This window comes from Suncus etruscus, chromosome 20 (genome assembly GCF_024139225.1).
Source record: "Suncus etruscus isolate mSunEtr1 chromosome 20, mSunEtr1.pri.cur, whole genome shotgun sequence".
Classification (NCBI taxonomy): domain Eukaryota; kingdom Metazoa; phylum Chordata; class Mammalia; order Eulipotyphla; family Soricidae; genus Suncus; species Suncus etruscus.
The window spans coordinates 30,552,567-30,574,407 of NC_064867.1; the positions used below are offsets into that span (position 1 = coordinate 30,552,567).

General features: G+C 50.3%; 1 protein-coding gene across 2 annotated transcripts; it reads left to right on the top strand.

Annotated features, from left to right (window-relative positions):
• The first annotated feature begins 890 nt into the window (after positions 1–890).
• On the top strand, positions 891–21,630 carry HDAC11 (histone deacetylase 11). Of its 2 annotated transcripts, none has more exons than XM_049766541.1 (10): positions 891–985; positions 1,913–2,061; positions 6,377–6,477; positions 16,101–16,217; positions 16,930–16,972; positions 17,597–17,673; positions 18,581–18,643; positions 19,216–19,312; positions 20,922–21,100; positions 21,199–21,630. In XM_049766541.1, coding segments are annotated over exons 1-10 (1,044 nt in total). In that variant the 5' UTR covers positions 891–983; the 3' UTR covers positions 21,415–21,630. The 2 variants fall into 2 exon arrangements, with proteins under 2 accessions (XP_049622498.1, XP_049622499.1); XM_049766542.1 differs by lacking the exon at positions 891–985 and adding an exon at positions 1,057–1,103.
• The last annotated feature ends 211 nt before the right edge of the window (positions 21,631–21,841 follow it).

Sequence of the window (21,841 nt, forward strand, 5' to 3'; positions counted from 1 at the left end):
GTAGAGAGAGTGGGATGGACAGAAAGGCTCATTGTTTTGGTCCTGTGGGCTATATTATTGGAGCCTCCTTGCACTGCCTGGTGCAAGGCCCCATCAGCTCTCTCTCTCTCTCTCTCTCTCTCTCTCTCTCTCTCTCTCTCTCTCTCTCACACACACACACACACACACACAGACACACACACACACTCCTCTCTCCCTCTCTCTCTCTCACACACACACACTCTCTCTCTTACTTTCTCTTCCCTCCCTCCCTCCCTCCCTCCCTCCCTCCCTCTCTCTCTCTCTCTCTCTCTCTCTCTCTCTCTCTCTCTCTCCTCTCTCTCCCTCCCTTCCTCCCTCCCTCCCTCCCTCCCATCTGCCTTAGCTCCCTGTGGGGTGGTGGTGGTGGTGGTGTGAAGCCAAGCCAAGACAGATCCTGTATTGTACCCCAGTCCATGTATGAGAAGAACCCCAGCTGCGTCCTACTAATGAGTAAACTGAGGCTGAGAGTTCCTAAAAGGCTTGAGTGGGGCCTACTTGTTTCCAGGTCCATGCAGACCCACCAATCTGGGGTGAGGTTGGGAATGGTGAGAACTGTGGCTATAAATCCCAGAACTCATGCACCCCATTAAATGGACACCCCTACAGCCCTATTCTGTTCCCAGAAACCCAGGGCACTTGCTCCATCCAGGTCACACAGAGCAAATCCACTGCAAATCCATATAGTCCCTAACTTCCAGGCAGCTCCAAGCTCCAATTCCAGCACTAGAAGGAAGCTCCACCCCGGGGGGCGTGGCTATGCAGCGAGCCCGGAAGCACTTACACGCTAGGGCCACGCCCACCCGAGGCGTGGCTTTCGAATCCGGCTGGCCGATCCTCTATGACGCAGGCGCGTTGAGACGGGGCGGGGCTCGGCTGGAGCCACGCCCACGCGGGGGCGTGTCCCGGGCGGGGCCTGGCCTGGCCTCCCCTGCCCGGTCGAGCGGTGGACCAAGGCCAAAGGGATGTGAGTTACTGTATTTGGGGCGCTTGCCAGGGGCGAGGGGAGGGATCGATACCGAGTGTTGGGGTTGGGAGGTTTATGGGTGAGAGTTTGGCTGGTGGGCCTACAGCTGCAAGCCCAGGTAGGTGCCCCCCAAGCCAGCTTCCATGCAACCTACCTCTCTGCCTGCAGTCTCAGCCACCAATGCTGGGTGCATGGGGGACCCCCAGCTAAAGAGGGGTGTTGACGTCTGCTCTAGCTCCCGGCAGCTGTATGCTGCTCCCTGCAGTGGCTATAGCTGTAGCCAGGTGTTTGGATCCCCTGCTGAGGTTGCATAGGGGTTGCATGGGGGTGGAAGGGTGTCAGCTGCCTGTGACAGGCCACCCCCCAAAAGGATCTTTGAGCCACAGCATGCATGCACTGAACACAGACCTAAATCTCCTGAAAGTTGCTCTGTACAAAAGCCCTTCTGTCAGAAGAAGCACTCTCAGGGCTTTGCCCTTCAGTTGCGTGATTTAGATTCTCTTACCAAGCCACACAGTGTAGGAGGGGAGGAAAGTGTCGCAGGGAGATCTGGGTGTTAGTGTGGGACTGTTGTGACATGGGTGGGGTGAACTGGTCAGGCTGCTTGCCGGACACCTTGCGAGCACACGTGCAACAAACCTGTCCTGCCCTGTGACCTTGGGGACACTTTGTCCCTTACCTACCAGGCCTCAGGGCATGTGTGGGCCCCGATCTTAGAGGCTGCAGTGGGAACTGGGTCAGATGAAGCAGGGCAGGAGCTCCCTTTTGCTCCTAAGTGGTTATTATGGCCCAATGATCATTCTCCTGGGAGGAAACCCATGGGACTGGGTCAGGGTTGGGCCAGCGCTCAGGCTGTTTTGTGTGTGTGTGTGTGTGTGTGTGTGTGTGTGTGTGTGTGTGTGTGTGTCTTTCTCTGTGCCCTGGAAGGCCACACCTAAGCCAGCTGTACCAGGACGTGCCCGAGACGTGTTGGCCCATCGTGTACTCCCCACGTTACAACATAACCTTCCTGGGTCTGGAGAAACTGCACCCCTTTGACGCAGGAAAATGGGGCAAAGTGATCTGCTTTCTGAAAGGTACTGCGGGCTCCCCTACCTCAAACGGTTTCTTTCACCTGCATCTCACCCCCTCAGTGAAGGGGGACAGTGAAGTTTCATCATCACTGCCCCCTCTACATCTAAATGTCTCTGCAACCCTGGATGAGCATAGACTTGGAGCCTCCTGTTTCCCCCTGGCCTCAGTGCCCTCTTTGTTCTCAGAGGCCCAGCTGAAGGGGAGCTGATGGAGGGGACACAGGGAACTAAGTTTGGAGGAAACCAACATCCTTCTCTCCCTGCTGCAAACTTAGAGTAGAGACAGAACAGTACTGCTCCTGCCCCTGGACACGAAGCAGGAGAAATGGGGCCCAGAGAGGTTTGGAAACTTGCCCAGCACACACAGCTTAGAGGCAAAGTGGAGCCTGAGTGGGTCCCCTATGGTCCCCCAAGCCAAAAGTGATTTCTGAGTGCATAGCCAGAGCTATAACCCCTGAGCGTCACCGGTTGTGACCCCAAAACCAAAAAGAACAAAACCAAAAAACAAATACAAAAACAAAAACAAAACCCAGGGTCCAGAGAGAGAATGCAGGGAGCTGGGTTTTTACTTGCCTTGCGTGTAGCTGATTCAGGTTTGATCCCAGAACCACATATGGTCGCCTGAGTCCTGCACTTCCAGGTATGGTCCATATCTCGCTCCCCCTATATCCAATAAAAAAATAAATCCCGGGGGCCAGAGCAATAGTACAAAGCAAATAGGGTGCTTGCTTTGCATGTGGCAGACCTGGTTTCCATCTCCAGCATCCCATATGGTCCCCGGAGCCGGCCAGAAGTAATTCCTGAGTGCAGAACTAGGAGTAACCCCTGAGCACTGCTGGGTGTGACCCAAAAACCAAAAATAAATAAAGCCCAGGTTCATTTTCCTTTGAACAAATTCAGAGCAGGCCTCAGGCTCTGCACCACTCAGAAAACAATCAAAGTAAAGCTTAATCGCACTTTCTGGTATTTATTTGTTGTTAAGTTGATGACACATGATGCCAATTTTCCATTGCTATAGTGATTAGAGTGAGTAATTGAAGAAATATATTCATTAGCATTGAAGTTTGCAGTGATGGAAGAGCCTTCAAGGGGCTGACAATCCCCTTTGTCTTTTTTTTTTTTTTTTTTTTTGGTTTTTGGGCCACACCCGGCCGTGCTCAAGGGTTACTCCTGGCTCTAGGCTCAGAAATCGCTCCTGGCAGGCTCGGGGGACCATATGGGCTGCCGGGACTCGAACCACCATCCTTCTGTATGCAAGGCAAACGCCCTACCTCCATGCTATCTCTTCGGCCCCCGCTTTGTCTTTTTTGGTTTGTTTTTGGACCACACCCAATGATGCTCAAAGATTACTCTTGGCTTTGCTCTCAGGAATACCTGGGGGGCTCAGGAGATCACATGAGATAGTCACATGCAGGGCAAGCACTGTACCCACTATACTATGGCTCTGTTCCCCTCTTTGCCCTTTTTTTTTTGGGGGGGGGTCACATCCAGCGACGCTCAGGGGTTACTCCTGGCTCTGTGCTCAGAAATCGCTCCTGGCAGGCACAGGGGACCATATGGATGTCGGAATTCAAACTACCGTCTGTCCTAGATCAGCTACTTGGAAGGAAAATGTCCTACCTCTGTGCTATCTCTCTGGCCCTGCCATTTATTTATTTATTTATATTTATTTATTTAGGGTTTTTGGCTCACACTCGTCAGCGCTCAGGGGTTACTCCTGGCTCTACGCTCAGAAATCACCCCTGGCAGGCACAGGGGACCATATGGGCTGCGGGAATTCGAACCACTGTCCTTCTGCATGAAAGGCAAACAAATGCTTTATCTCCATACTATCTTTCCAGCCCCCGGCCCTGACTTTTAAATGCGCCTATTCGTGCTTTGCTGCTAGTTCACGCAGTCTGATTCATATGTATCATAACGCACACACCACACACAAACCGCATCACATACACTGCCGTACATAGACAACATGACACACGCACTCTGTCACACATAGATCATATACAACATACCATCCACATTGACCGCATTACACATACACTGTGTCCCATCCACATTGCATTACACATAGATCATACACAAGAAACCTCATGTACACACACCATAACACACAGAGCACTCTACCACACCTATACCATTCACATGTACCATGCTGTACATAGCACAGACATGATCATACCATGCATGGAGTGCCCACACATATTCCACCACACCATGCCCTAGCCCTGGCCTCTTCGTGGACTCCAGTGTCTTTTGGCTAAGGGCTCCTGTCTCCTTCCCCTGAGCCAGCGCTGAGTTCCCTCCTGTCCTCTGTGGAGCTTGGAGGAAGATGGCGGCGTGGGCCAAAGGGGCTCAGGACTTGCCATTCGAAGAGCTGGTCTTTGCCTGAAGGCAGTGTGGAGTCATGGAGTATTCTGGAAAGGGGAGAGAGGAATGTTGCTGCATGTGGGACAACTGGGACGTTTTGGGGACCATTCAGTTTCTACTAGGACATTTTATTTTATTATTTTTGGGGGGGCACACCTGGTGATGCTCAGGGTTACTTCTGACTCTGTGCTCTGAAATCTCTTCTGGCAGGCTTGGGGGACCATATGGGATGCTGTAGATCGAATCCAGGTCCGACCTGGGTCAGCCGCATGCAAGGCAAATGCCCTACCGCTGTGCTGTCTCTCCAGCCCCTACTAGGACATTTTAGAACAGTCCCTCTTGATTCTGGCTGTGTCCCTTTGGCTGTCCTGGAACCAGAGCATCATGGGCCACATCTCACTGAGTCACCTTGGATTCCTCTTGCTGTATGGCCTACTTACTCTGTGGCATCTTTCTGGTGCACCCCAGGGGTGCTGAAATAAGGCCATCACATGTGAGCCCCCTTTGCCATCATGCCATCACCTCAAACCACCTGTTCCATTCTTTACTTCACCATTGTTCTTGACCCTCTGTCTGGAAAAGTTAAATAGCTTTAAGAAAAACGTCAGGGGGCCAGAGAGATAGCACAGCAGTAGGACTTTTGCCTTGCATGTGGACGACTGGGGAGGGACCTGATTGGATTCCCGGTATCCCATATGGTTCCCCCAGCCTGCCAGGGGTGATTTCTGAATGTAGAGCCAGGAATAACCCCTAAGCACCACTGGGTGTGGCCCAACAACCAACCAACCAATCAGTCAATCAATAAAGTTAAAAAGAAAAAGAAGAAAGAAAAGCCTCAGGGCTGGAGAGACAGTATAGTATGTGGGGCACTTGTCTGTATGCAGCCGACCCTGATTCAATGCCCGGCACCACATAAGGGCCCTGAGCTTCTCTAGAAGTGATCCCTGAGCACTTTCAGGTGTTGTCCCAAATGAAAGAAAGAAAGAAAGAAAGAAAGAAAGAAAGAAAGAAAGAAAGAAAGAAAGAAAGAAAGAAAGAAAGAAAGAAAGAAAGAAAGAAAGAGAGAGAGAAAGAAAGAGAGAGAAAGAGAGAGATAGAAAGAAAGAAAGAAAGAAAGAAAGAAAGAAAGAAAGAAAGAAAGAAAGAAAGAAAGAAAGGAAAGAAAAGAAGGAAGGAAGGAAGGAAGGAAGGAAGGGAAGGAGAGAGAGAGAAAGGAAAGAAAGAAAGAAAGAAAGAAAGAAAGAAAGAAAGAAAGAAAGAAAGAAAGAAAGAAAGAAAGAAAGAAAGAAAGAAAAAGAGAAGGAGGGAGGGAGGGAGAAAGAAAGAATGAAAGAAAGAAAGAGAGAGAGAAAGAGAGAAAGAAAGAGAAAGAAAGAAAGAAAAGAAGGAAAGAAAAAGAAAGAAAGAAAGAAAGAAAGAGAGAAAGAAAGGAGAAAAAGGAAAGAAAGAAAGAAGGAGAGAAAGGAAAGAAAGAAAGAAAGAAAGAAAGAAAAAACAAAAAGAGAAAGGAAAGAAAGTGAAAGAAAAAAATCTTGCCAGCCAATGGAAAAAGCTAGTCACACATGCCATAAACAGAGGGTTATGATAGAGTCCAGACCATAAAGGGTTGAGTCAGTCTAGGCCCTGCCACTCGCTGTAGGTTGGAAGACTGGTTGCCTTTATTGTTTTCACAGAAGGCATGAGCTCAGAGAACCCTCCCCAAGGTGCCAGGAGGAATCGCTCGCTCTTTTCCCTTTTAGGGTATCACCTGCCTGTGACCACTCTTCATCAGGCAGACACAGTCAGCTGTGAGCCAGGGCCAGTGCCCTTGTGCTGGGGGCATTGTGTTCTCGTGTTCACCTGGGTCGAGGCAAGGCTGGCAGGGCCTGTCTGTGGGGCACGAACGGGTGAAAAACGGGTCAGGGGTGCCAGGCCTCTTTCTTAGGTCTCAGAAATTGCCCTATGGTTTCAGAAGAGAAGCTCCTTTCGGATTGTATGCTGGTGGAGGCCCAGGAGGCCTCGGATGAAGACCTATTGGTGGTGCACACAAGACGCTATCTCAATGAACTGAAGGTACGGGGCACGGGTTGGCTTATGGGGGGTAATCAATGAGCTGAAGCTACAGGCTAGGTCTAGGGGGGTCTCCCTTGGGGGGCTGGCTCCGTCTCCAGAGACTCTACTGCTTTCCCCAGTGTGAGGAGAGCCTTGAGTTTGTGAGTTTGCGTGAGAAAGTAGAGTCCCCCAGAATGGGCTAGACTGTGCCGGAAGTGAGAGAGAGTGAGTTTCCTATGATCAGATTTATGAAAGCAGAATTGCTCACTGCTCTAGGTGAAACCTTCAAGAAGGGCCTTGGGCCCTTACAGGAATGCAGAAGCGTCTTCTAGAGATGCCTCAAGACACCTGGGATGATGGGTTTTGGGGGCAACTCTTGTCTCCCTTCAGGAAAATCTGCTCCACTTTGTTTTGATTTTGGGGGCTCACCCCCATCAATGCTCAGGGCTTACTCCTGATTTTGTGCTCAGGGATCACTCCTGGAAGGTCTCAGACAACTGTATAACTGTATATGGTGCCTAGAATCAACCCAAGTCAGCTGCATGCAAGGCACTCTACTTAAGAAGGCACCCCACTATAAAGCTTCTCTGGTTTGGCCCGAGTTGACGAGTGTCTGAGATCTCCCCAATGAAGGACTTGTTAAGATGATTGGGCTAGGGGCCTGGAGAGATAGCACAGTGGCGTTTGCCTTGCAAGCAGCCAATCCAGGACCAAAGGTGGTTGGTTCAAATCCTGGTGTCCCATATGGTCCCCCGTGCCTGCCAGGAGCTATTTCTGAGCAGACAGCCAGGAGTAACCCCTGAGCACCGCCGGGTGTGGCCCAAAAACCAAAAAAAAAAAAAAAAAAAAAGATGATTGGGCTGAAACTCACCTCAAACTGGGGCCTGAGAGGTGGTGCAAGCAGTAGGGAATTTGCCTTGCATGCGCTAACTTAGAACGAACCATGGTTCAATTCCCCAGCATCCCATATGGTCCCCCAAGCCAGGAGTGACTTCTGAGTGCATAGCCAGGAGTAACCCCTGAGTGTCACTGGGTATGGCCCCAAAACAAAGAACAAAAACAAACAAACCTCTGCCTACATTCAGTGTGGGGTACTGGTGTGAGCTGGAGCACCCCTATCCTGCCAGGGAGCAGCTGCCATTAGTTCTGCTGTGTGTGACTCACCACGACAGGAGCACCTGGTTGTGAAAGACAAGCCAGAGGCCTAGGAGATGTGAAAAGGCCTGAGCATAGACTTTGCATGTGGGACTCCAGCCTTCAGAATTGGGCCTCTTGGACCCACAGCACTGCTGGAAGTGGTCCCCCCCCAAAAAAAAACACAAGAAAAGAAATAAATGCAATTGGTTGCTTGGCAGTGCTTAGTTTTATAGGCTGGCAACTCATTCTACACTGAACCCCCTCCCTACTACCTGTGTACCTATGTGGCAGAGCCTCAAGACATTCTAAGGCTTTCATTTAACCTCTTCTGGGGGAGCAAAGGAGAAGTTGGGATGTTGCACCAGAACCATGGGGCATGCAGCAGCTCTTCCCTTAAGAGTGTAGGACCCTCATTGCCCCAACTGTGGTGGGATGGACATGTCCCCAGGCCCTGCCTGCCTCTAGGAGGAAATCCTGGCCCCCAAAAAGATTGTACCTGCTTGAGGTCACCTGGCATGGCTGATGTTGGGGAACCCATGCAAGGCCCCCATGTTGTCGTCAGGTGCCCATCATGTGTATTCTCTGTGTATTCCTAGCTGTGAGAATTCTAGATGGGTCCAGGCCAGGGTTAGCACTCTTCCCAGTTACCAGGAGACACTGCCAGGAGGGCCCCTTGGGGGAGAGGTGTATTCAAGGCCTTGGCAGGCTTCCCTGTGCTAGGATGTATGTTTCCTAGGGTATGAAGTGGCCTGCATGACCTAAAACCCATGGGTATGGCCAGGGTGTGGAGGGCAGGGCCAGACCCCAGAGGCAGGGAGAGACTCAGTCATTGCTGAACCCCCAAAATCCTGAAGTATGTGATTAGAAGTAGCAGTGGTGGCGGCAGTGGTGGTGTTGTTTTTGGTAGTAATAATAGTAGTAGTAAAGTATTAGTGGGAGTAAAACCTCAAAGTTAAGGATAGGAAGAATTCACATATATACCACTTGATAGTGTTATTAACCCATGGGTTATGAGCTGTGTTTGATTGGAGCTCCCTTATAGCTTTGTTGTTGTTGTTGTTTTGTTTTGTTTTGTTTTCGTTTTTGGGTCACAACCGGTGGCGCTCAGCGGTTAACCCTGGCTCTCTGCTCAGAAATCGCTCTTGACAGGCTTGGGGACCATCTGGGATGCTGAGATTCGAATCCCCGTCCTTCTGCATGCATGGCAAACGCTCTACCTCCATGCTATCTCTCTGCCCCCTCCCTTGTAGCTTGAACAGAAAGAGAAATCTAATTTCCATCACCCCGATAAAGGAGGATAAGACAGGTCTTATGTGACAGAGCAAATGTCTTGCATGTGTAAGGCCTTGAGTTCTATCCTCAGCAGCCCTGAGTGCAGTTCTTATTTTAAAAAAAAGTGAAGAAAATGATAGCATTCCCTGAGCAATGTTTCTGGGAGTTGCATGTTAGTGCAGGAGATTGTATATGAAGAGCTGTCTGAAAAGATTCTGGAAAAGAGAGGACTCTGTTATCTGAGGGAGAAGGTCTTGAGTTGATTGGGCAATGGGATGTCCCTGCAGAGAGACCAAGCCAGGTAGCTGATCTCATGTGGAGTTTTTTGTTTGTTTGTTTTTTGAGCCACACCCATTTGATGCTCAGGGGTTACTCCTGGCTAAGCGCTCAGAAATTGCCCCTGGCTTGGGGGGACCGTATGGGGGATCGAACCGTGGTCGCAATCTTTCCTTGGCTAGCGCTTGCAAGGCAAACACCTTACCTCTAGCGCCACCTCGCCGACCCCACATGGAGTTGAGAATGTTCCAGAACTGGGCTTGAAATGTTCCAGATCTGGGTTTAGAATATTCCAGAACAGGAGTAGAAATGTTCAAAAATGGGGCTAGGCAGGTTTCAGAACTGTACTTGAAATATTTCAGAAAGGGGGAGCTGGAATGAGGAGAGGACTTGGCCTCCTAAAGGGAAGGTGGATGCTAGAGTGACCAGGCTGAGAGGAAAGAAATTTGAAGGTGGTACCTGATGCCAAGCCAGGCACAGAGTTGGCAGCTGTGGAACACAGTTTGGGTTTTCTCAGTGCCAGGGACAGTCCCATTTCTGCTCAGGTGAGATCCAGTCTGAAGCAAGTATTGTCTAGACTCGGGGCTGTGCTTATGACTTCCCCTTCTCCCAACCCTGCTCCTCTTAACTCTGCTGGGTAACCCGAATTGTTCTCTGCCACTTCCCAGATTGTTTTCTTCGCCCTATTCAACTTCTCCCCATCCTGCCCTAGCCTTCCCCCTCCATGTCATTATTTTTATTTATTTATTTTCTTTTTTGTTTTTGGACCACACCTGGTGACGCTCAGGGTTACTCCTGGCTCTGCACTCAGAAATTGCTCCTAATGTGGGAGACCATATGGATCACCAGGGGATCGAACCGAGGTCTGTCTTAGGTCAGCCGCATGCAAGGCAAATGCCCTATCACTGTGCCAGGGATATGTCATTATTGATGGTACTAGTCCCAGGAACTTAGTATCCACTAAACACCAAATATCAGGCCCAGAGCTGGTTGTCTTGTGTATGCAGTTAGGTTGGTCAAGCACTCAGCTCCTCCCTTTGTGAAAATTATCACTGGGATGAGGAAAAACAGGCAGGGTAGAGAGGACATCTTGTCCAGCGTGCCCTGTCTGTGGTTCTGCATTCACCCAGGTTTGCGAATACCTATGCTCAGAACTTGAGGAACCAGAAGGAAATCCTGTCCTGCTAAAAACAGCCTTTAGTGGGACAGTCAAACAGCTGGTCTTAGTATAGGACATTTGTGAATGAGGTGACATCAGGAAGATGCCAGGAGGATTGTGGTTTGGAGGTGGGAAAAGCAGTCAAGCCAACATCAAATGTCCTGGGGTAGGACTGTCCCTAAGCATCAGGGGAAAACTGATAGTGTGTGGGGTTGGAGTAGGATGGAGGAAGGCAGCTAGCAGGGAAGTGGGTGGGAATATACTTCTGACCTGGAATATACAGTGAATATACAGTATATTGTGTTCTGAGGGATGAGGGAACCAGGGAGTGCTTTGAGCAAGGAGCCATACTTGTCAGTGGCTTGATGGGACAGCTCTGATGAGGCTGGAGGAACAGGCTTTTAAAAGGGTAGAAGCAGAGAGATTGGTGAGGAAGGAAGTAGCTGTCTATAGTCCTGTCAGAGCTCCTGAACTTTATTTAGATGGGCCCATCTCATCTCCTGGGTCTGGGTCTGAGAAGTAGGTATGTGTGTGTGGTACTGCTTGGAGCATTCCTGGGTTCTGAATGCATATTTGGGTGCCTGTTTTTTTTTTTTAAATTCGTGGATGTATTTCCTTAGAGTAAAATAGCTGCTAGCATCTTTCATTCGAAAAATTCAGGTGAGGGGCCGGAGTGGTGGCACAGAGCAGTAAGACATCTGTCTTGCTGGTGATAGCCTAGGATGGACGGATTTTTGATCCCCCGGTGTCCCATATGGTCCCCCAAGCCAGGAGCGATTTCTGAGCGCATAGTCAGGAGTAACCCCTGAGTGTCATCGGGTGTGGCCCAAAAAAACAACAACAAAAAAATTCAGGTGGAATACTGGAGTGCCGTTTTTATGTCGTTCAAAACAAAAAATATTTTTTTTTATTTTTTGAGAGGTAGCACACCTAACTATGCTCAGGGCTAATACTGGGCTTTGTGCTCAGGGAACCATCTGGGACACCGGGATGAAACCCCCTTCCCAGGCCAGCCGCATGCAAGGCAAACTCCCTACCCACTGTACTATCTGAACTATTCTGGTTCACGCACAAAGGCCCTGATTTCTGTCCATTCTCCCCAACATAGATTCTCTAGTTTCCAAGTGGTACCTCTTTGGGGGCCTGAAGTAGTAATTGGCTGTGCTTTCGATCCCCCAGCTTCTGCACTTGGGATGGTCCCTGTATTTCAATGTTTTTTCAAATCCTATGCACAGTTTTTTCTAGTTGTTTAGAAAGTCAGTGTGTGTGTATGTGTGTGTGTGTGTGTGTGTGTGTGTGTGTGTGACTTGTAATTTCTCAGTTAGATGTATTCTTTTTTTTTTTTAGTTAGATGTATTCTTAAGCATCCTATTTTGGACATGATGTTAAATGGAGTTGCTTGTTTACATTCTTGGCCTTATGTGACCTGGTGCTTGGGGTCGTTCCCAGTGATGCTCAGGGGACTCTTTAGGGCTAGGGATTGAAGCCTGTGTGCTAGTTGTCTGAGCTACCCCCAGTTGCTGGAGCTGCCTTTTTTTTTGGGGGGGGGGAGGTCACACCTGGCAGCACTCAGGGGTCACTGCTGGCTCAGAAATGGCTCCTGGCAGGCTCGGGGGACCATATGGGATGCCGGGATTCGAACCACCATCTTTCTGCATGCAAGGAAAATACCCTACCTCCATGCTATCTCTCCAGCCCCTGGAGCTGCTTTTAAAAGATTTTAGATTATGCATGCTTGCATATTAGAAACACAGCTGTTATTTTTGGATGCATTAATTTTGTATTCTGCAACTGTTACTGAGTTTATAAACATTACTAGATAGAAAGGTGTATGTTTGTGTGTGTTCTATTTATCTACCATGCCACCTATAGACAAATGATTACTTCTTTCTAGTTTAGAGACCTTTTTCTTTTTTTTTTTGCACACTTAGCTGCACTCAGGGGTTATCCTAGCTTTACGCTCAGAAATCACTCTGGCAGGCTTGGGGGACCATATGGGATGCCGGGATTCAAACCACTGTCCTTCTGCATGCAAGGAGAGCGCCCTACCTCCATGCTATCTCTCTGGCCCCTAGAGACCTTTTTCTACTAGTGCTGGGTGTAATTCCATAGTAGCTTCAATAGATGTGGCCAAAGCAGTCATCTTGGCTTTGTTCCTAGTCTTAGACAAAAAGCTTTTACTTCTTTACCGTGTGTGTGTGTGTGTGTGTGTGTGTGTGTGTGTGTGTATGTGTGTGTGTGTATGTGTGTGTGTGTGTGTGTGAAAGAAAATAAAGATCAAGAGAGCTAAAGAAAAAGTGAGGGGAGGAGAGAGAGTGGGAGAGAGGGAGAACAAAAAAGTGGAAAGAAGCAGAGGGGGACAGAGAGATGCCCTTCATTTCAAGGAAATTCCTTTCTACTTTGTTGATTGATTTTGTCACAAGGGATTGGATTTAGCCCAAGGCTTTATTGTCCTCAAAAAAGATTGCTTGTGTTTACCACTGTCCTTTTTGTCTCTTTTCTACTTGTGAGAAAGTTCTAATTCTAGGGATGGCCAAAATAAATAAATAAATAAAAATAAGAAAAAAGGGGGGACTGGAGATATAGCACAGAAGTAGGAGTTTGCCTTGCAAGCAATTGACCCAGGACTGACAGTGGTTTGAATCCTGGCATATCCCATATGGTCCCCCAAGCTTGCCAGGAGCAATTTCTGAGCACAGAGCCAGGAGTAAACCCTGAGTGCTGCCGGGTGTGACCCAAAAACCAAAATAAATAAATAAATAGATAGATAAATAAATAAATAATTCTAGGAATGGGAAGTATAGCACATCGGGTGCTTGCTTTGCAAGACTTTACAATGGTCTCCCCAGTACCACCAGAATTGGTCCCTAAGGGCAGAACAAGGAGAAGCCTTGTATTCTGGTAGGTGTGTCCCTGAAACAAGCAAACAAAAACTTTTTTTTTTTTTTTTTGGTTTTTTTTTTTGGTGATGCTCAGGGGTTACTCCTGGCTATGCACTCAGAAGTCGTTCCTGGCTTGGGGGACCATATGGGAAACCGGGGGATCGAACCGCGGTCCATCCAAGGCTAGCGCAGGCAAGGCAGGCACCTTACCTCTAGCGCCACCGCCCAGCCCCAAACAAAAACTTTTAAGTACAGTCTAAAAACTTAAGGGGAAGTGGCTTCTTGTGGCCAAGGCTCCAGATGGGACAACACAGACCTGGAGCACCTGTGACCCCAAAGCTTCTGAGCCCAGAAACCTCTGGTGGGCCCTGGAATAAGCTCCAATGCCCATCCATCCCACGATGGGCAAGCAAGTCCCTCCCTGGGCTCCATCCACTGGTTTCCTGTGGCCTGTCCCAAATGGATCTCCATGACCTGCTTTACATGGCTACTGTATGTTGCCTGAGAAGAAAAGGGGCAGGCAGAGGTTTATGATGGGGACGTGATACAGCGTGAAAAGGGGGTGATGCAGCGCAAAAGGGGTGAGGTCAGGTGAAAGGGGGATGACACAGCATGAAGGGGGTAAGGTAGGTTGAAAAGGGTCTCTGCTGCAGGACTTGGTAGTTTCCTATGGCTTGTGGAATCTGTCATCCAGGAGGCTGACAAGCTCCAGGCTGCTTCTCCAACTCATTTGCTGTTTTTCAAGGGTGAAGGGTCCCATATGGCCAAGTACTTGGGAATATAGAGACTCCAAGCTGGTCTGCTGATCTGTGTATCCTGTACTCCCTGGGCACCTGGATGTGGCTTCACTTTTTCTCCTTCTGCCTCTGGCTTCTGGGGGAGGCAGGGTGTGACTCCTGCCCTCCTCATTCATTTATTCCTTCCTACTGAGCCCCAAGACCAGCTATGCTGGGTAGTGGGTGATGGGCTAGTCATGGACCTTCCCTGTCTGAACCTGTGTTCCATTCATGCACACACACACAGACTGATCTTCAGTGCCTCTGTAAGGCTACACGGGTACCTGTCCTTTCAGTGTTCTGGATTTTGGGAGTGGTACCCACAGGCCTCTCCTATGTACACTGGATATTCATTGCAGCACTATTTACCATAGCAAGACTATGGAAACAACCCAGATGCCCTTCAACAGACAAGTGGCTAAAGAAACTGTGGTACATATACACAATGGAATATTATGCAGCTGTCAGGAGAGATGAAGTTATGAAATTTTCCTATACATGGATGTACACGGAATCTATTATGCTGAGTGAAATAAGTCAGAGAAAGAGAGAGAAAAACGCAGAATGGTCTCACTCATCTATGGGTTTTAAGAAAAATGAAAGACATTCTTGCAATAATAATTTTCAGACACAAAAGAGAAAAGAGCTGGAAGTTCCAGCTCACCTCAGGAAGCTCACCACAAATAGTGATGAGTTTAGTTAGAGAAATAACTACATTTTGAACTGTCCTAATAATGAGAATGTATGAGGGAAATGGAGAGCCTGTTTAGAGTACAGGCGGGGGTCGGGTGGGGAGGAGGGAAACTTGGGACATTGGTGATGGGAATGTTGCACTGGTGATGGGTGGTGTTATTTACATGACTGAAACCCAAACACAATCATGTATGTAATCAAGGTGTTTAAATAAAAGAAAAAAAAGAAAATTTCAATATGTTATATATATAATAAATATATTAAAAATATAATTATCCACGAATATACCATTTTCTACCTACTGTTTCATATATTTGTATAGAATAACACTGATTACTATACATAAAAATATTTTGTAATTCATAATACAAACTTTTTTCTCCACTACACCTAGAGAACACACCAAATAAATGTAGTGTCCCTTAAAAAAAAAAAGAGTTGACTTTCTCAGCCATAAGCTGTGGCTACATGTGTGTCCACTGGCATTTGGTAGCTTGGGTGACTGACACACTCAGAACTGGGACAAATGTCTCTTTTCTTCTACAAAGTGACTGTCACTGCTATTGGCTCAGTGCAGAGGCAGCCAGGGCTGGGGTGATCTCAGCAGAGCAGGAGATGGCTCAGGATTGAGTTGTGTTTAAGGTTGCAGAAAGGCTTCCCCTAAGTCTTGGTGCAAATGTCCTTCCACGTTGTGGCTCAGAGCTAGAGATGGGGGCTCGATTCTCCTCTGAGGGGTAGGCTCTGATGGGGTGGGATGGGAGACCAGACTCAGGGGCAGTTCTGGTTTTGCCTGGGACCCTACATTTGTGACCCTCCATGCATGTCCCCCTTTCCATGGTGAGTAGATGAGACTTGACATTCCTGCAATTCTCTGGTGGACACTAGAGGGCAGTTGGGGGCTTGCTGGCCTGCAGGCTGGGAGCTAGGGCTGGCCCAGCTTTAAGAAAACATCAGGTTACCTACTTTGTACATTTTTATTATTCTTGTTTTTGTTTTGTTTTGCTTTGTTTTTGTTTTTGGGTCACACTCAGCAGTGCTCAGGGGTTAATCCTGGCTCTACGCTCAGAAATCGCTCTTGGCAGGCTCGGGGACCATATGGAATGCTGGGATTCAAACCACAGTCCTTCTGCATGCAAGGCAAATGCCTTATCTACATGCTACCTCTCTGGCCCCTTTACTCTTGTTTTTGGGTCATACCAGGTGGTGCTCAGGGCTTATTCCTGGCACATCAGTCCTAGCCAGACTCTGGGGACCCTATGGGATGCTGGGAATGGAACCTGGAGCAGCCCCTGTGCATACCTTAAAGTTAGGAGCTAGTATTCCAGGGAGGGGGGGGCGGGGGGAGGCTCATTTTCTTCCAAAGGAATCATGCCTAACTTGGGAATGTCTCAGGATGCCTTGAAATGGTGACATGGTGGGCAGACCCTGATGCTTGGTTTCTCCCTACAGTGGTCCTTTGCAGTTGCCACCATCACAGAAATACCTCCAGTCATCTTCCTCCCCAATTTCCTGGTGCAGAGGAAGGTACTTCGACCCCTTCGAACCCAGACCGGAGGAACCATCATGGTAGGTGGAGAGGGGAAGCGATTGCCTGTTTGGGAACCCATGACCAGCTCCTTACCCAGGGTTCACCTTGGGCTCCCACCCTTCAGTGCTCCCTCCATCTTAGAAAGGAACACTTTTAAGTGGTCCAAAAGGCCCTTTTCTTTCTTTTCTTGGTTTTGGGGCCACATCTGGTGATGCTCAGAGGTTACTCCAGGCTATGCACTCAGAAATTGCTCCTGGCTTGGGGGAGCATATGGGACGCCAGGGGATTGAACCCAGGTCTGTCCTGGGTCAGCCTCATGCAAGGAAAACGCCTTACTGCTGTGCTATCGCTCCGGTCCCATTTTTAGCATTTTCAAATGCATGATCAATCCAGACCCAACTGATGACTGCAGTTATTTTACCCGTTCGGCCAGTTTGTAGATATTTTTAAAGTGTGTTTGAATTTAACTCTGGTCTGCTCTGCACTGAGGTCCAGAAGTTCCTGTGTTCCATCCAGGCTGAGTTTTTCCTTTGTCCCGTTTCCTGGCAGAATTGTGATAGAGGTTCTGCCCCATCTTCCTTGTGTCCCTTGCTTCCAGACAGCCTAGTTGTGGTGGATGCTTCCTAGACCCCATACCCCAGTTCCTTCCAACTTCAACAGTGGCTGGAAGCAGTGTGTGTGGACTGACTTAGGGGTAAATGGAGGACCTGGTGGACTGCACCCCTCACTTGTCCATGTTTGTCTTCCAAGGCAGGAAAACTGGCTGTAGAACGGGGTTGGGCCATCAATGTGGGTAAGTACCAGGCCTGGGGTATGCGGGTAGGGTCCAGGGAGAGTGGGGGTCAAGGGGATGAGGGTGGGAGTCAGGGGTGAGGGAAAGGGGCAACGGGCATGGGAGTAGGGGGGTTGGGAGACAGGTGGATGGGGGTATGGGGCAGGAAATGAGGGGTTGTGGAATGGCAGATGGGGTCAGGGGTCAAGGGGTTTGGGAACCAAGAGGGTAAGAGGGTTCAAGGGGTGAGGTTAGGGTGTCTGAACACAGCTGGGCTCTTTACTGAATGGTTTGAAGTCTCCATGAGTTTCCTGCTGGGGGTGAGGGGTAGCCGGCCAAGTCTTTCCTGAGGAAGGGCCCATCCTGACCACTTTCTCCTGACCCCCAGGCTCTGAGGGACCCAAAGTACAGCCCCTCATGAGAGCCCCCAAACTTCCTGCCAGGGGTCATGTAGAAGAGGTCAGCTCTGTAGATGGGGGCTAGGAAACAGCCTTGGGGCTGTTCTGGTTCTTGGGATACTCAGCTCTGTTTACTTGAAATCCCAGGGTCTAAAGAGGCCTTTGAGGGTTGAGTGGGGAGGGGACATGGACTCACCAGGGAGGCACCTGATGGAATTGAACCTGAACTCCATATTTCCTTCCACAGGGGGCGGCTTCCACCATTGCTCCAGTGATCGGGGTGGGGGCTTCTGTGCTTACGCAGACATCACGCTTGCCATCAAGGTGCCCACAGCATGCTCATATCGGGGAGCCCTGCGGATCCTCCTCTAGCCCTCCCAGCCTGTTCTGTGTCGTCACTCTTGCCACATTGTGTATAGGGGGGCTGATGGCTATCTGGACCTGACATTTTGTCCTGGTGCCAGTCCTGGAAGGGAACGAGGGCGAGAAATTCCCTTCTCCAGGGACAGGCAAATTCCATTCCAGAAGGACCCCTGCGGGCAAGGAGATGGAGTGGGGGTTCAGAGTTATGGCGTTGGTGACGGGGTATAGCTGTGTTAACACTACCTGCAGGGTACCCCATACCAGCGTCCGTTCTCCCTGGTGGCCTTTTTCTGGTCTCAGCTTATCCAAAGCAGGAAACCCAAACCTGAGGGGTCACTACTGCCCTGCCCAGAGAAGCTAGCATTGGCCTCCCAAATGTCAATCACAGTGCTCCCCAAATGTCCCATGACTTGGGCAGGGTGTTGGGGTGTGTGTGATCTCTGATGTCATAGGCACAGCAAACCTGCCTTTCAGATTTGGGGAGAGGGGGTTTGGCCAGGGAATGAGGAATGCCCAGCCAGCCTTTCTGGATGGCAGGACAGGATGGCTGACTTCCTGGAGAAGGCGATATTAGGGCATGGCCTTATAGAATGGGGTAGAGGTGGAGAAATGAGTGGAGGGTCCCATCCCACCTTCACATTTCCCCAGGAACCTCAAACCAGTCTGTCCCCATCATGTCATCTCAACCTTCAAAAGGCCCAACATGTGCCTCCTCCTCAAGGGAGCCTTTCCTGACCAGGCAGGCACATCTTTCCCTGGGCATTCACTGTCCATCTGGTAGCATGTGTGACCTCGTGATCCCTGCCCCAGTCCCTCAGGAACCTTCTGTTGTGTTTGGGTGCTCATGTCTCCCCTTTTCTTGGGGCAGTTCCTGTTCGAGCGTGTGGAGGGCATCGCCAAAGCCACCATTGTAGACCTTGATGCCCACCAGGTGAGTACCCTGTGCCCAGGGTCAGGATGGGGGGAAAGAATATCAGCCATGCAGCTGCTCTACCCTGTGTCTCTGACTTTGTCCTCTGTCCCTCTCAGCCATACAGCTCTGTTGAATTGGGGTCCCCCCTTTTTTTCTGATCATCCCACACTCTGAAAGCATCTCTCTGCCCTACTGGATTCCTGGTCCTTCCTGCTCAAAGTGCAGTGTGGGGGTCCAGGGCTGCCACCTCTCGGGAGTCTAGACTCAGAGTCAGAGTATTTCCTGTACCTGGGGTCCCTGCCCTGAGGTCCTGTGACCCTGAGCTAAGCACCAGGTCCTAGTCTTATCCCAGTCTCACAGCACATCCCAAGCACCTATAACAAGAATGCTACCAGCTCAAGCTTCTGCCTGGTTCCACAAGAAGAAATAAATAGAAAAGGCTGGAAGGTCCTGGGGTGAGGAAAGTAGAGCTCCCCACAGTACCCACTAGCTCCTGTGCTCTCACGGATGGGGAGCCTGGGCTGGGGGGTGGGTGCAGGGATGGCCTGTCCCAGGCACCTGCCCAGCTCCCAGTGGTCTCTGGCCTGCAGGGCAACGGGCATGAACGGGACTTCATGGATGACAAGCGTGTTTACATCATGGATGTCTACAACCGTCACATCTACCCTGGCGACAGCTTCGCCAAGCGTGAGCTAGCCCCGTGGGAGGGAGCTCTGGGGACAGAAGGGTGCCAACAGTTCCCTATGGTGGTGTCAGAGTACTCAGCAAGATTCCTGTGCTGCTCCTGGGGAGGTGCTCGGGGTAGAATGCTAGGGATCATTACAGGCCACCTGTGTGCACAGTGGAGTTTAGGGTGAGGAGCTATGGAATATTTCAGTGTGGGAGGGGGTGTTTCTTGGCAGAATCTGCTCCTTGATCCCCCAGACTGTCCACTGGGCTTTCCCAACTAAAGGCATCACTCCTAGAGGTAGCATGAAGCTCGTGGTGGAGACATGCCAGGCCACACAAGATTTTTTTCCCAGCATGCATCCTCCCTGCCATACTCCTCCCTGCAGGCAGGCCCGCCTGCTGTGGGTCCAGTCCAGAAACCAAGAAAAGGGATCGACCAGGAGATAGTTCAAGCAGAAAGCCTCCCCTTGCCCCTTGCCCCTGCCATTGTGTGGCATGAGCTTGACCTACATTCGATCTCTGGTCTCCTGAGCATCCTTGGCTGTGGCTCTAGTGGTCTCTGAGCACCATCATAATAGCCATAGGGGTCCTCAGCACTGTAGGCCCAAGCACACCCACATCCCTGAACCCTTGCTTTCACTTGCCAGCCCTGTTGGCCAACTATCACAGGAAGTGACCCAGGGGCTTCTTGAGACCCCCCCCCCAATCCTCACTTATCCCCACTAAGTGCACACTTTTCCTGTGTGATCCACCTAGTTAGGGTCCTTGAGATGGGGCAGTCGCAGGAGACGAAAAAGTCTCTTCTGCTTGCCTGAGAATTGGATAAAACAGACCTGTGCAATTTGACATATAGAAAATACATGAGAATAGACCCAGATCCAGTGGAACAGCTATAAAATACAAAGGGTTCCACTTGCCCATCTAAAGGCAGAGACTGTTGGAGAGAGAGACAGAGGCATAGACAGAAACAGAGAGGGGCTGGAGCAATAGCACAGTAGTAGATTGTTTGCCTTGCACATGGCTGACCCAGGATGGATCTGGGTTCCATCCCTGGTGTCCCATCTGGTCCCCCAAGCCAGGAGCGATTTCTGAGCACATATCCAGGAGTAACCCCTGAGGGTCACTGGGTGTGGCCCAAAAAACAAAAATAAAGAAAAAAAAAACAAACAGAGAGAGAGGGAGAGAGAAGCATTAAGCCACTTGCCATGCATGTAGCTGACCCACTTCCATTGCTGCCACCACATGGTCACCTCATGCACCATGGGTTGTATCCCAGGAGGCCCTGACCCTCAGAGTCCTGGCTTGGTTGACTTAAAGTCAACAGGAGACCCCAGGCCCCTTCCCTGAGCCCCAATTGGGCATCTCAGAAAGAAAAACAAAGGCGGGAATTCAGATGAGCACATGAAGCTAAGCAGAGTCCTGAGGACAGCCATATTTCTAAAGCCCTTGGGAGGTGGTTCCTCTGCACCTTGGCCACATTGGACCCTCCTGTATCCTCTCTGTCCTTCTGGGGGCTCCCTTCTTGCTTTGGTTGGGCAGGGGAGAGTCTGGCTAAAGTCACAGGAAGTGATCCAGCCGGAAGTAAGCAGTGCCTGCTCCCCCTGACCCTGTTTCCTATCTGCCCCAGAGGCCATCCACAGGAAGGTGGAACTAGAATGGGGCACAGAGGATGACGAGTACCTGAGTCGGGTGGAAAGGAACCTACAGAAGGCGCTGAAGGAGTCTACGCCTGATGTGGTGGTGTACAACGCAGGCACCGATATCCTGGAGGGCGACCGTCTTGGGGGGCTGGCCATCACCCCACAGGTGCGGTCCCCAGGTTGGGTGGATCCTGCTGGAAAGGCATAGACAAGCAGTGAACCTCTGGACCCATCTGAGCCTGCACCCCCACTTCCCACTTACAGGGCGTGGTGAAGCGGGACGAGCTGGTATTCAGGATAGTTCGTGGCCACCAGGTGCCCATCCTCATGGTGACATCGGGCGGGTACCAGAAGTGCACGGCCCGTATCATCGCAGACTCCATCCTCAACCTCCACAATCTGGGGCTCATTGGGCCCGAGGCGCAGAGCGTGTCCTCGCAGAGTTCGGACACCCCACTACTATCCTCCCAAGTGTCCTGATATGCCCAACACCTCCCCTGTGCCCAGTCTGGCCCTTCCGGCTTCTCTTCCCCAACACGGGGCAGCAGGGCCTAGCCACAGAGGATCCCAGGGCAAGGGGGGTCTCTCCTTGCCTTAGAGCCGCCACCATGGGTTGCAGTTCTATTCACCCCATTGCAGGGCAAAGGGTCTTGAGCCCCTCTGGGTGGTGGCAGGAGGCCCCCCCACAGTCCAGGCAGCCCCACATAGAGCCCTGGGTGAGACCAAGCCACGAGAGAGGGCATGCCCAGATCTAGACTGCAGGGAGGCCTGTGGGTTTCTGGTTTGCTAAAAAGTTAGATGCAGTAGATACGGTACAAGAGATGAAGCTTCCATCGCTTCAGGGAAACTTACGGTGACATACTTCAGACTGTGGGGCAGGGCTGGAGGAATAGGCTGGACCTGGCTA

Bases quoted from the DNA above. Each gene is read 5' to 3' on its own strand.
- HDAC11 (XM_049766541.1), top strand. The intron at 18,644-19,215 runs GTGAGTACCCTG...TCTGGCCTGCAG, and splicing joins TAGACCTTGATGCCCACCAG to GGCAACGGGCATGAACGGGA. The intron at 19,313-20,921 runs GTGAGCTAGCCC...TATCTGCCCCAG, and splicing joins TGGCGACAGCTTCGCCAAGC to AGGCCATCCACAGGAAGGTG.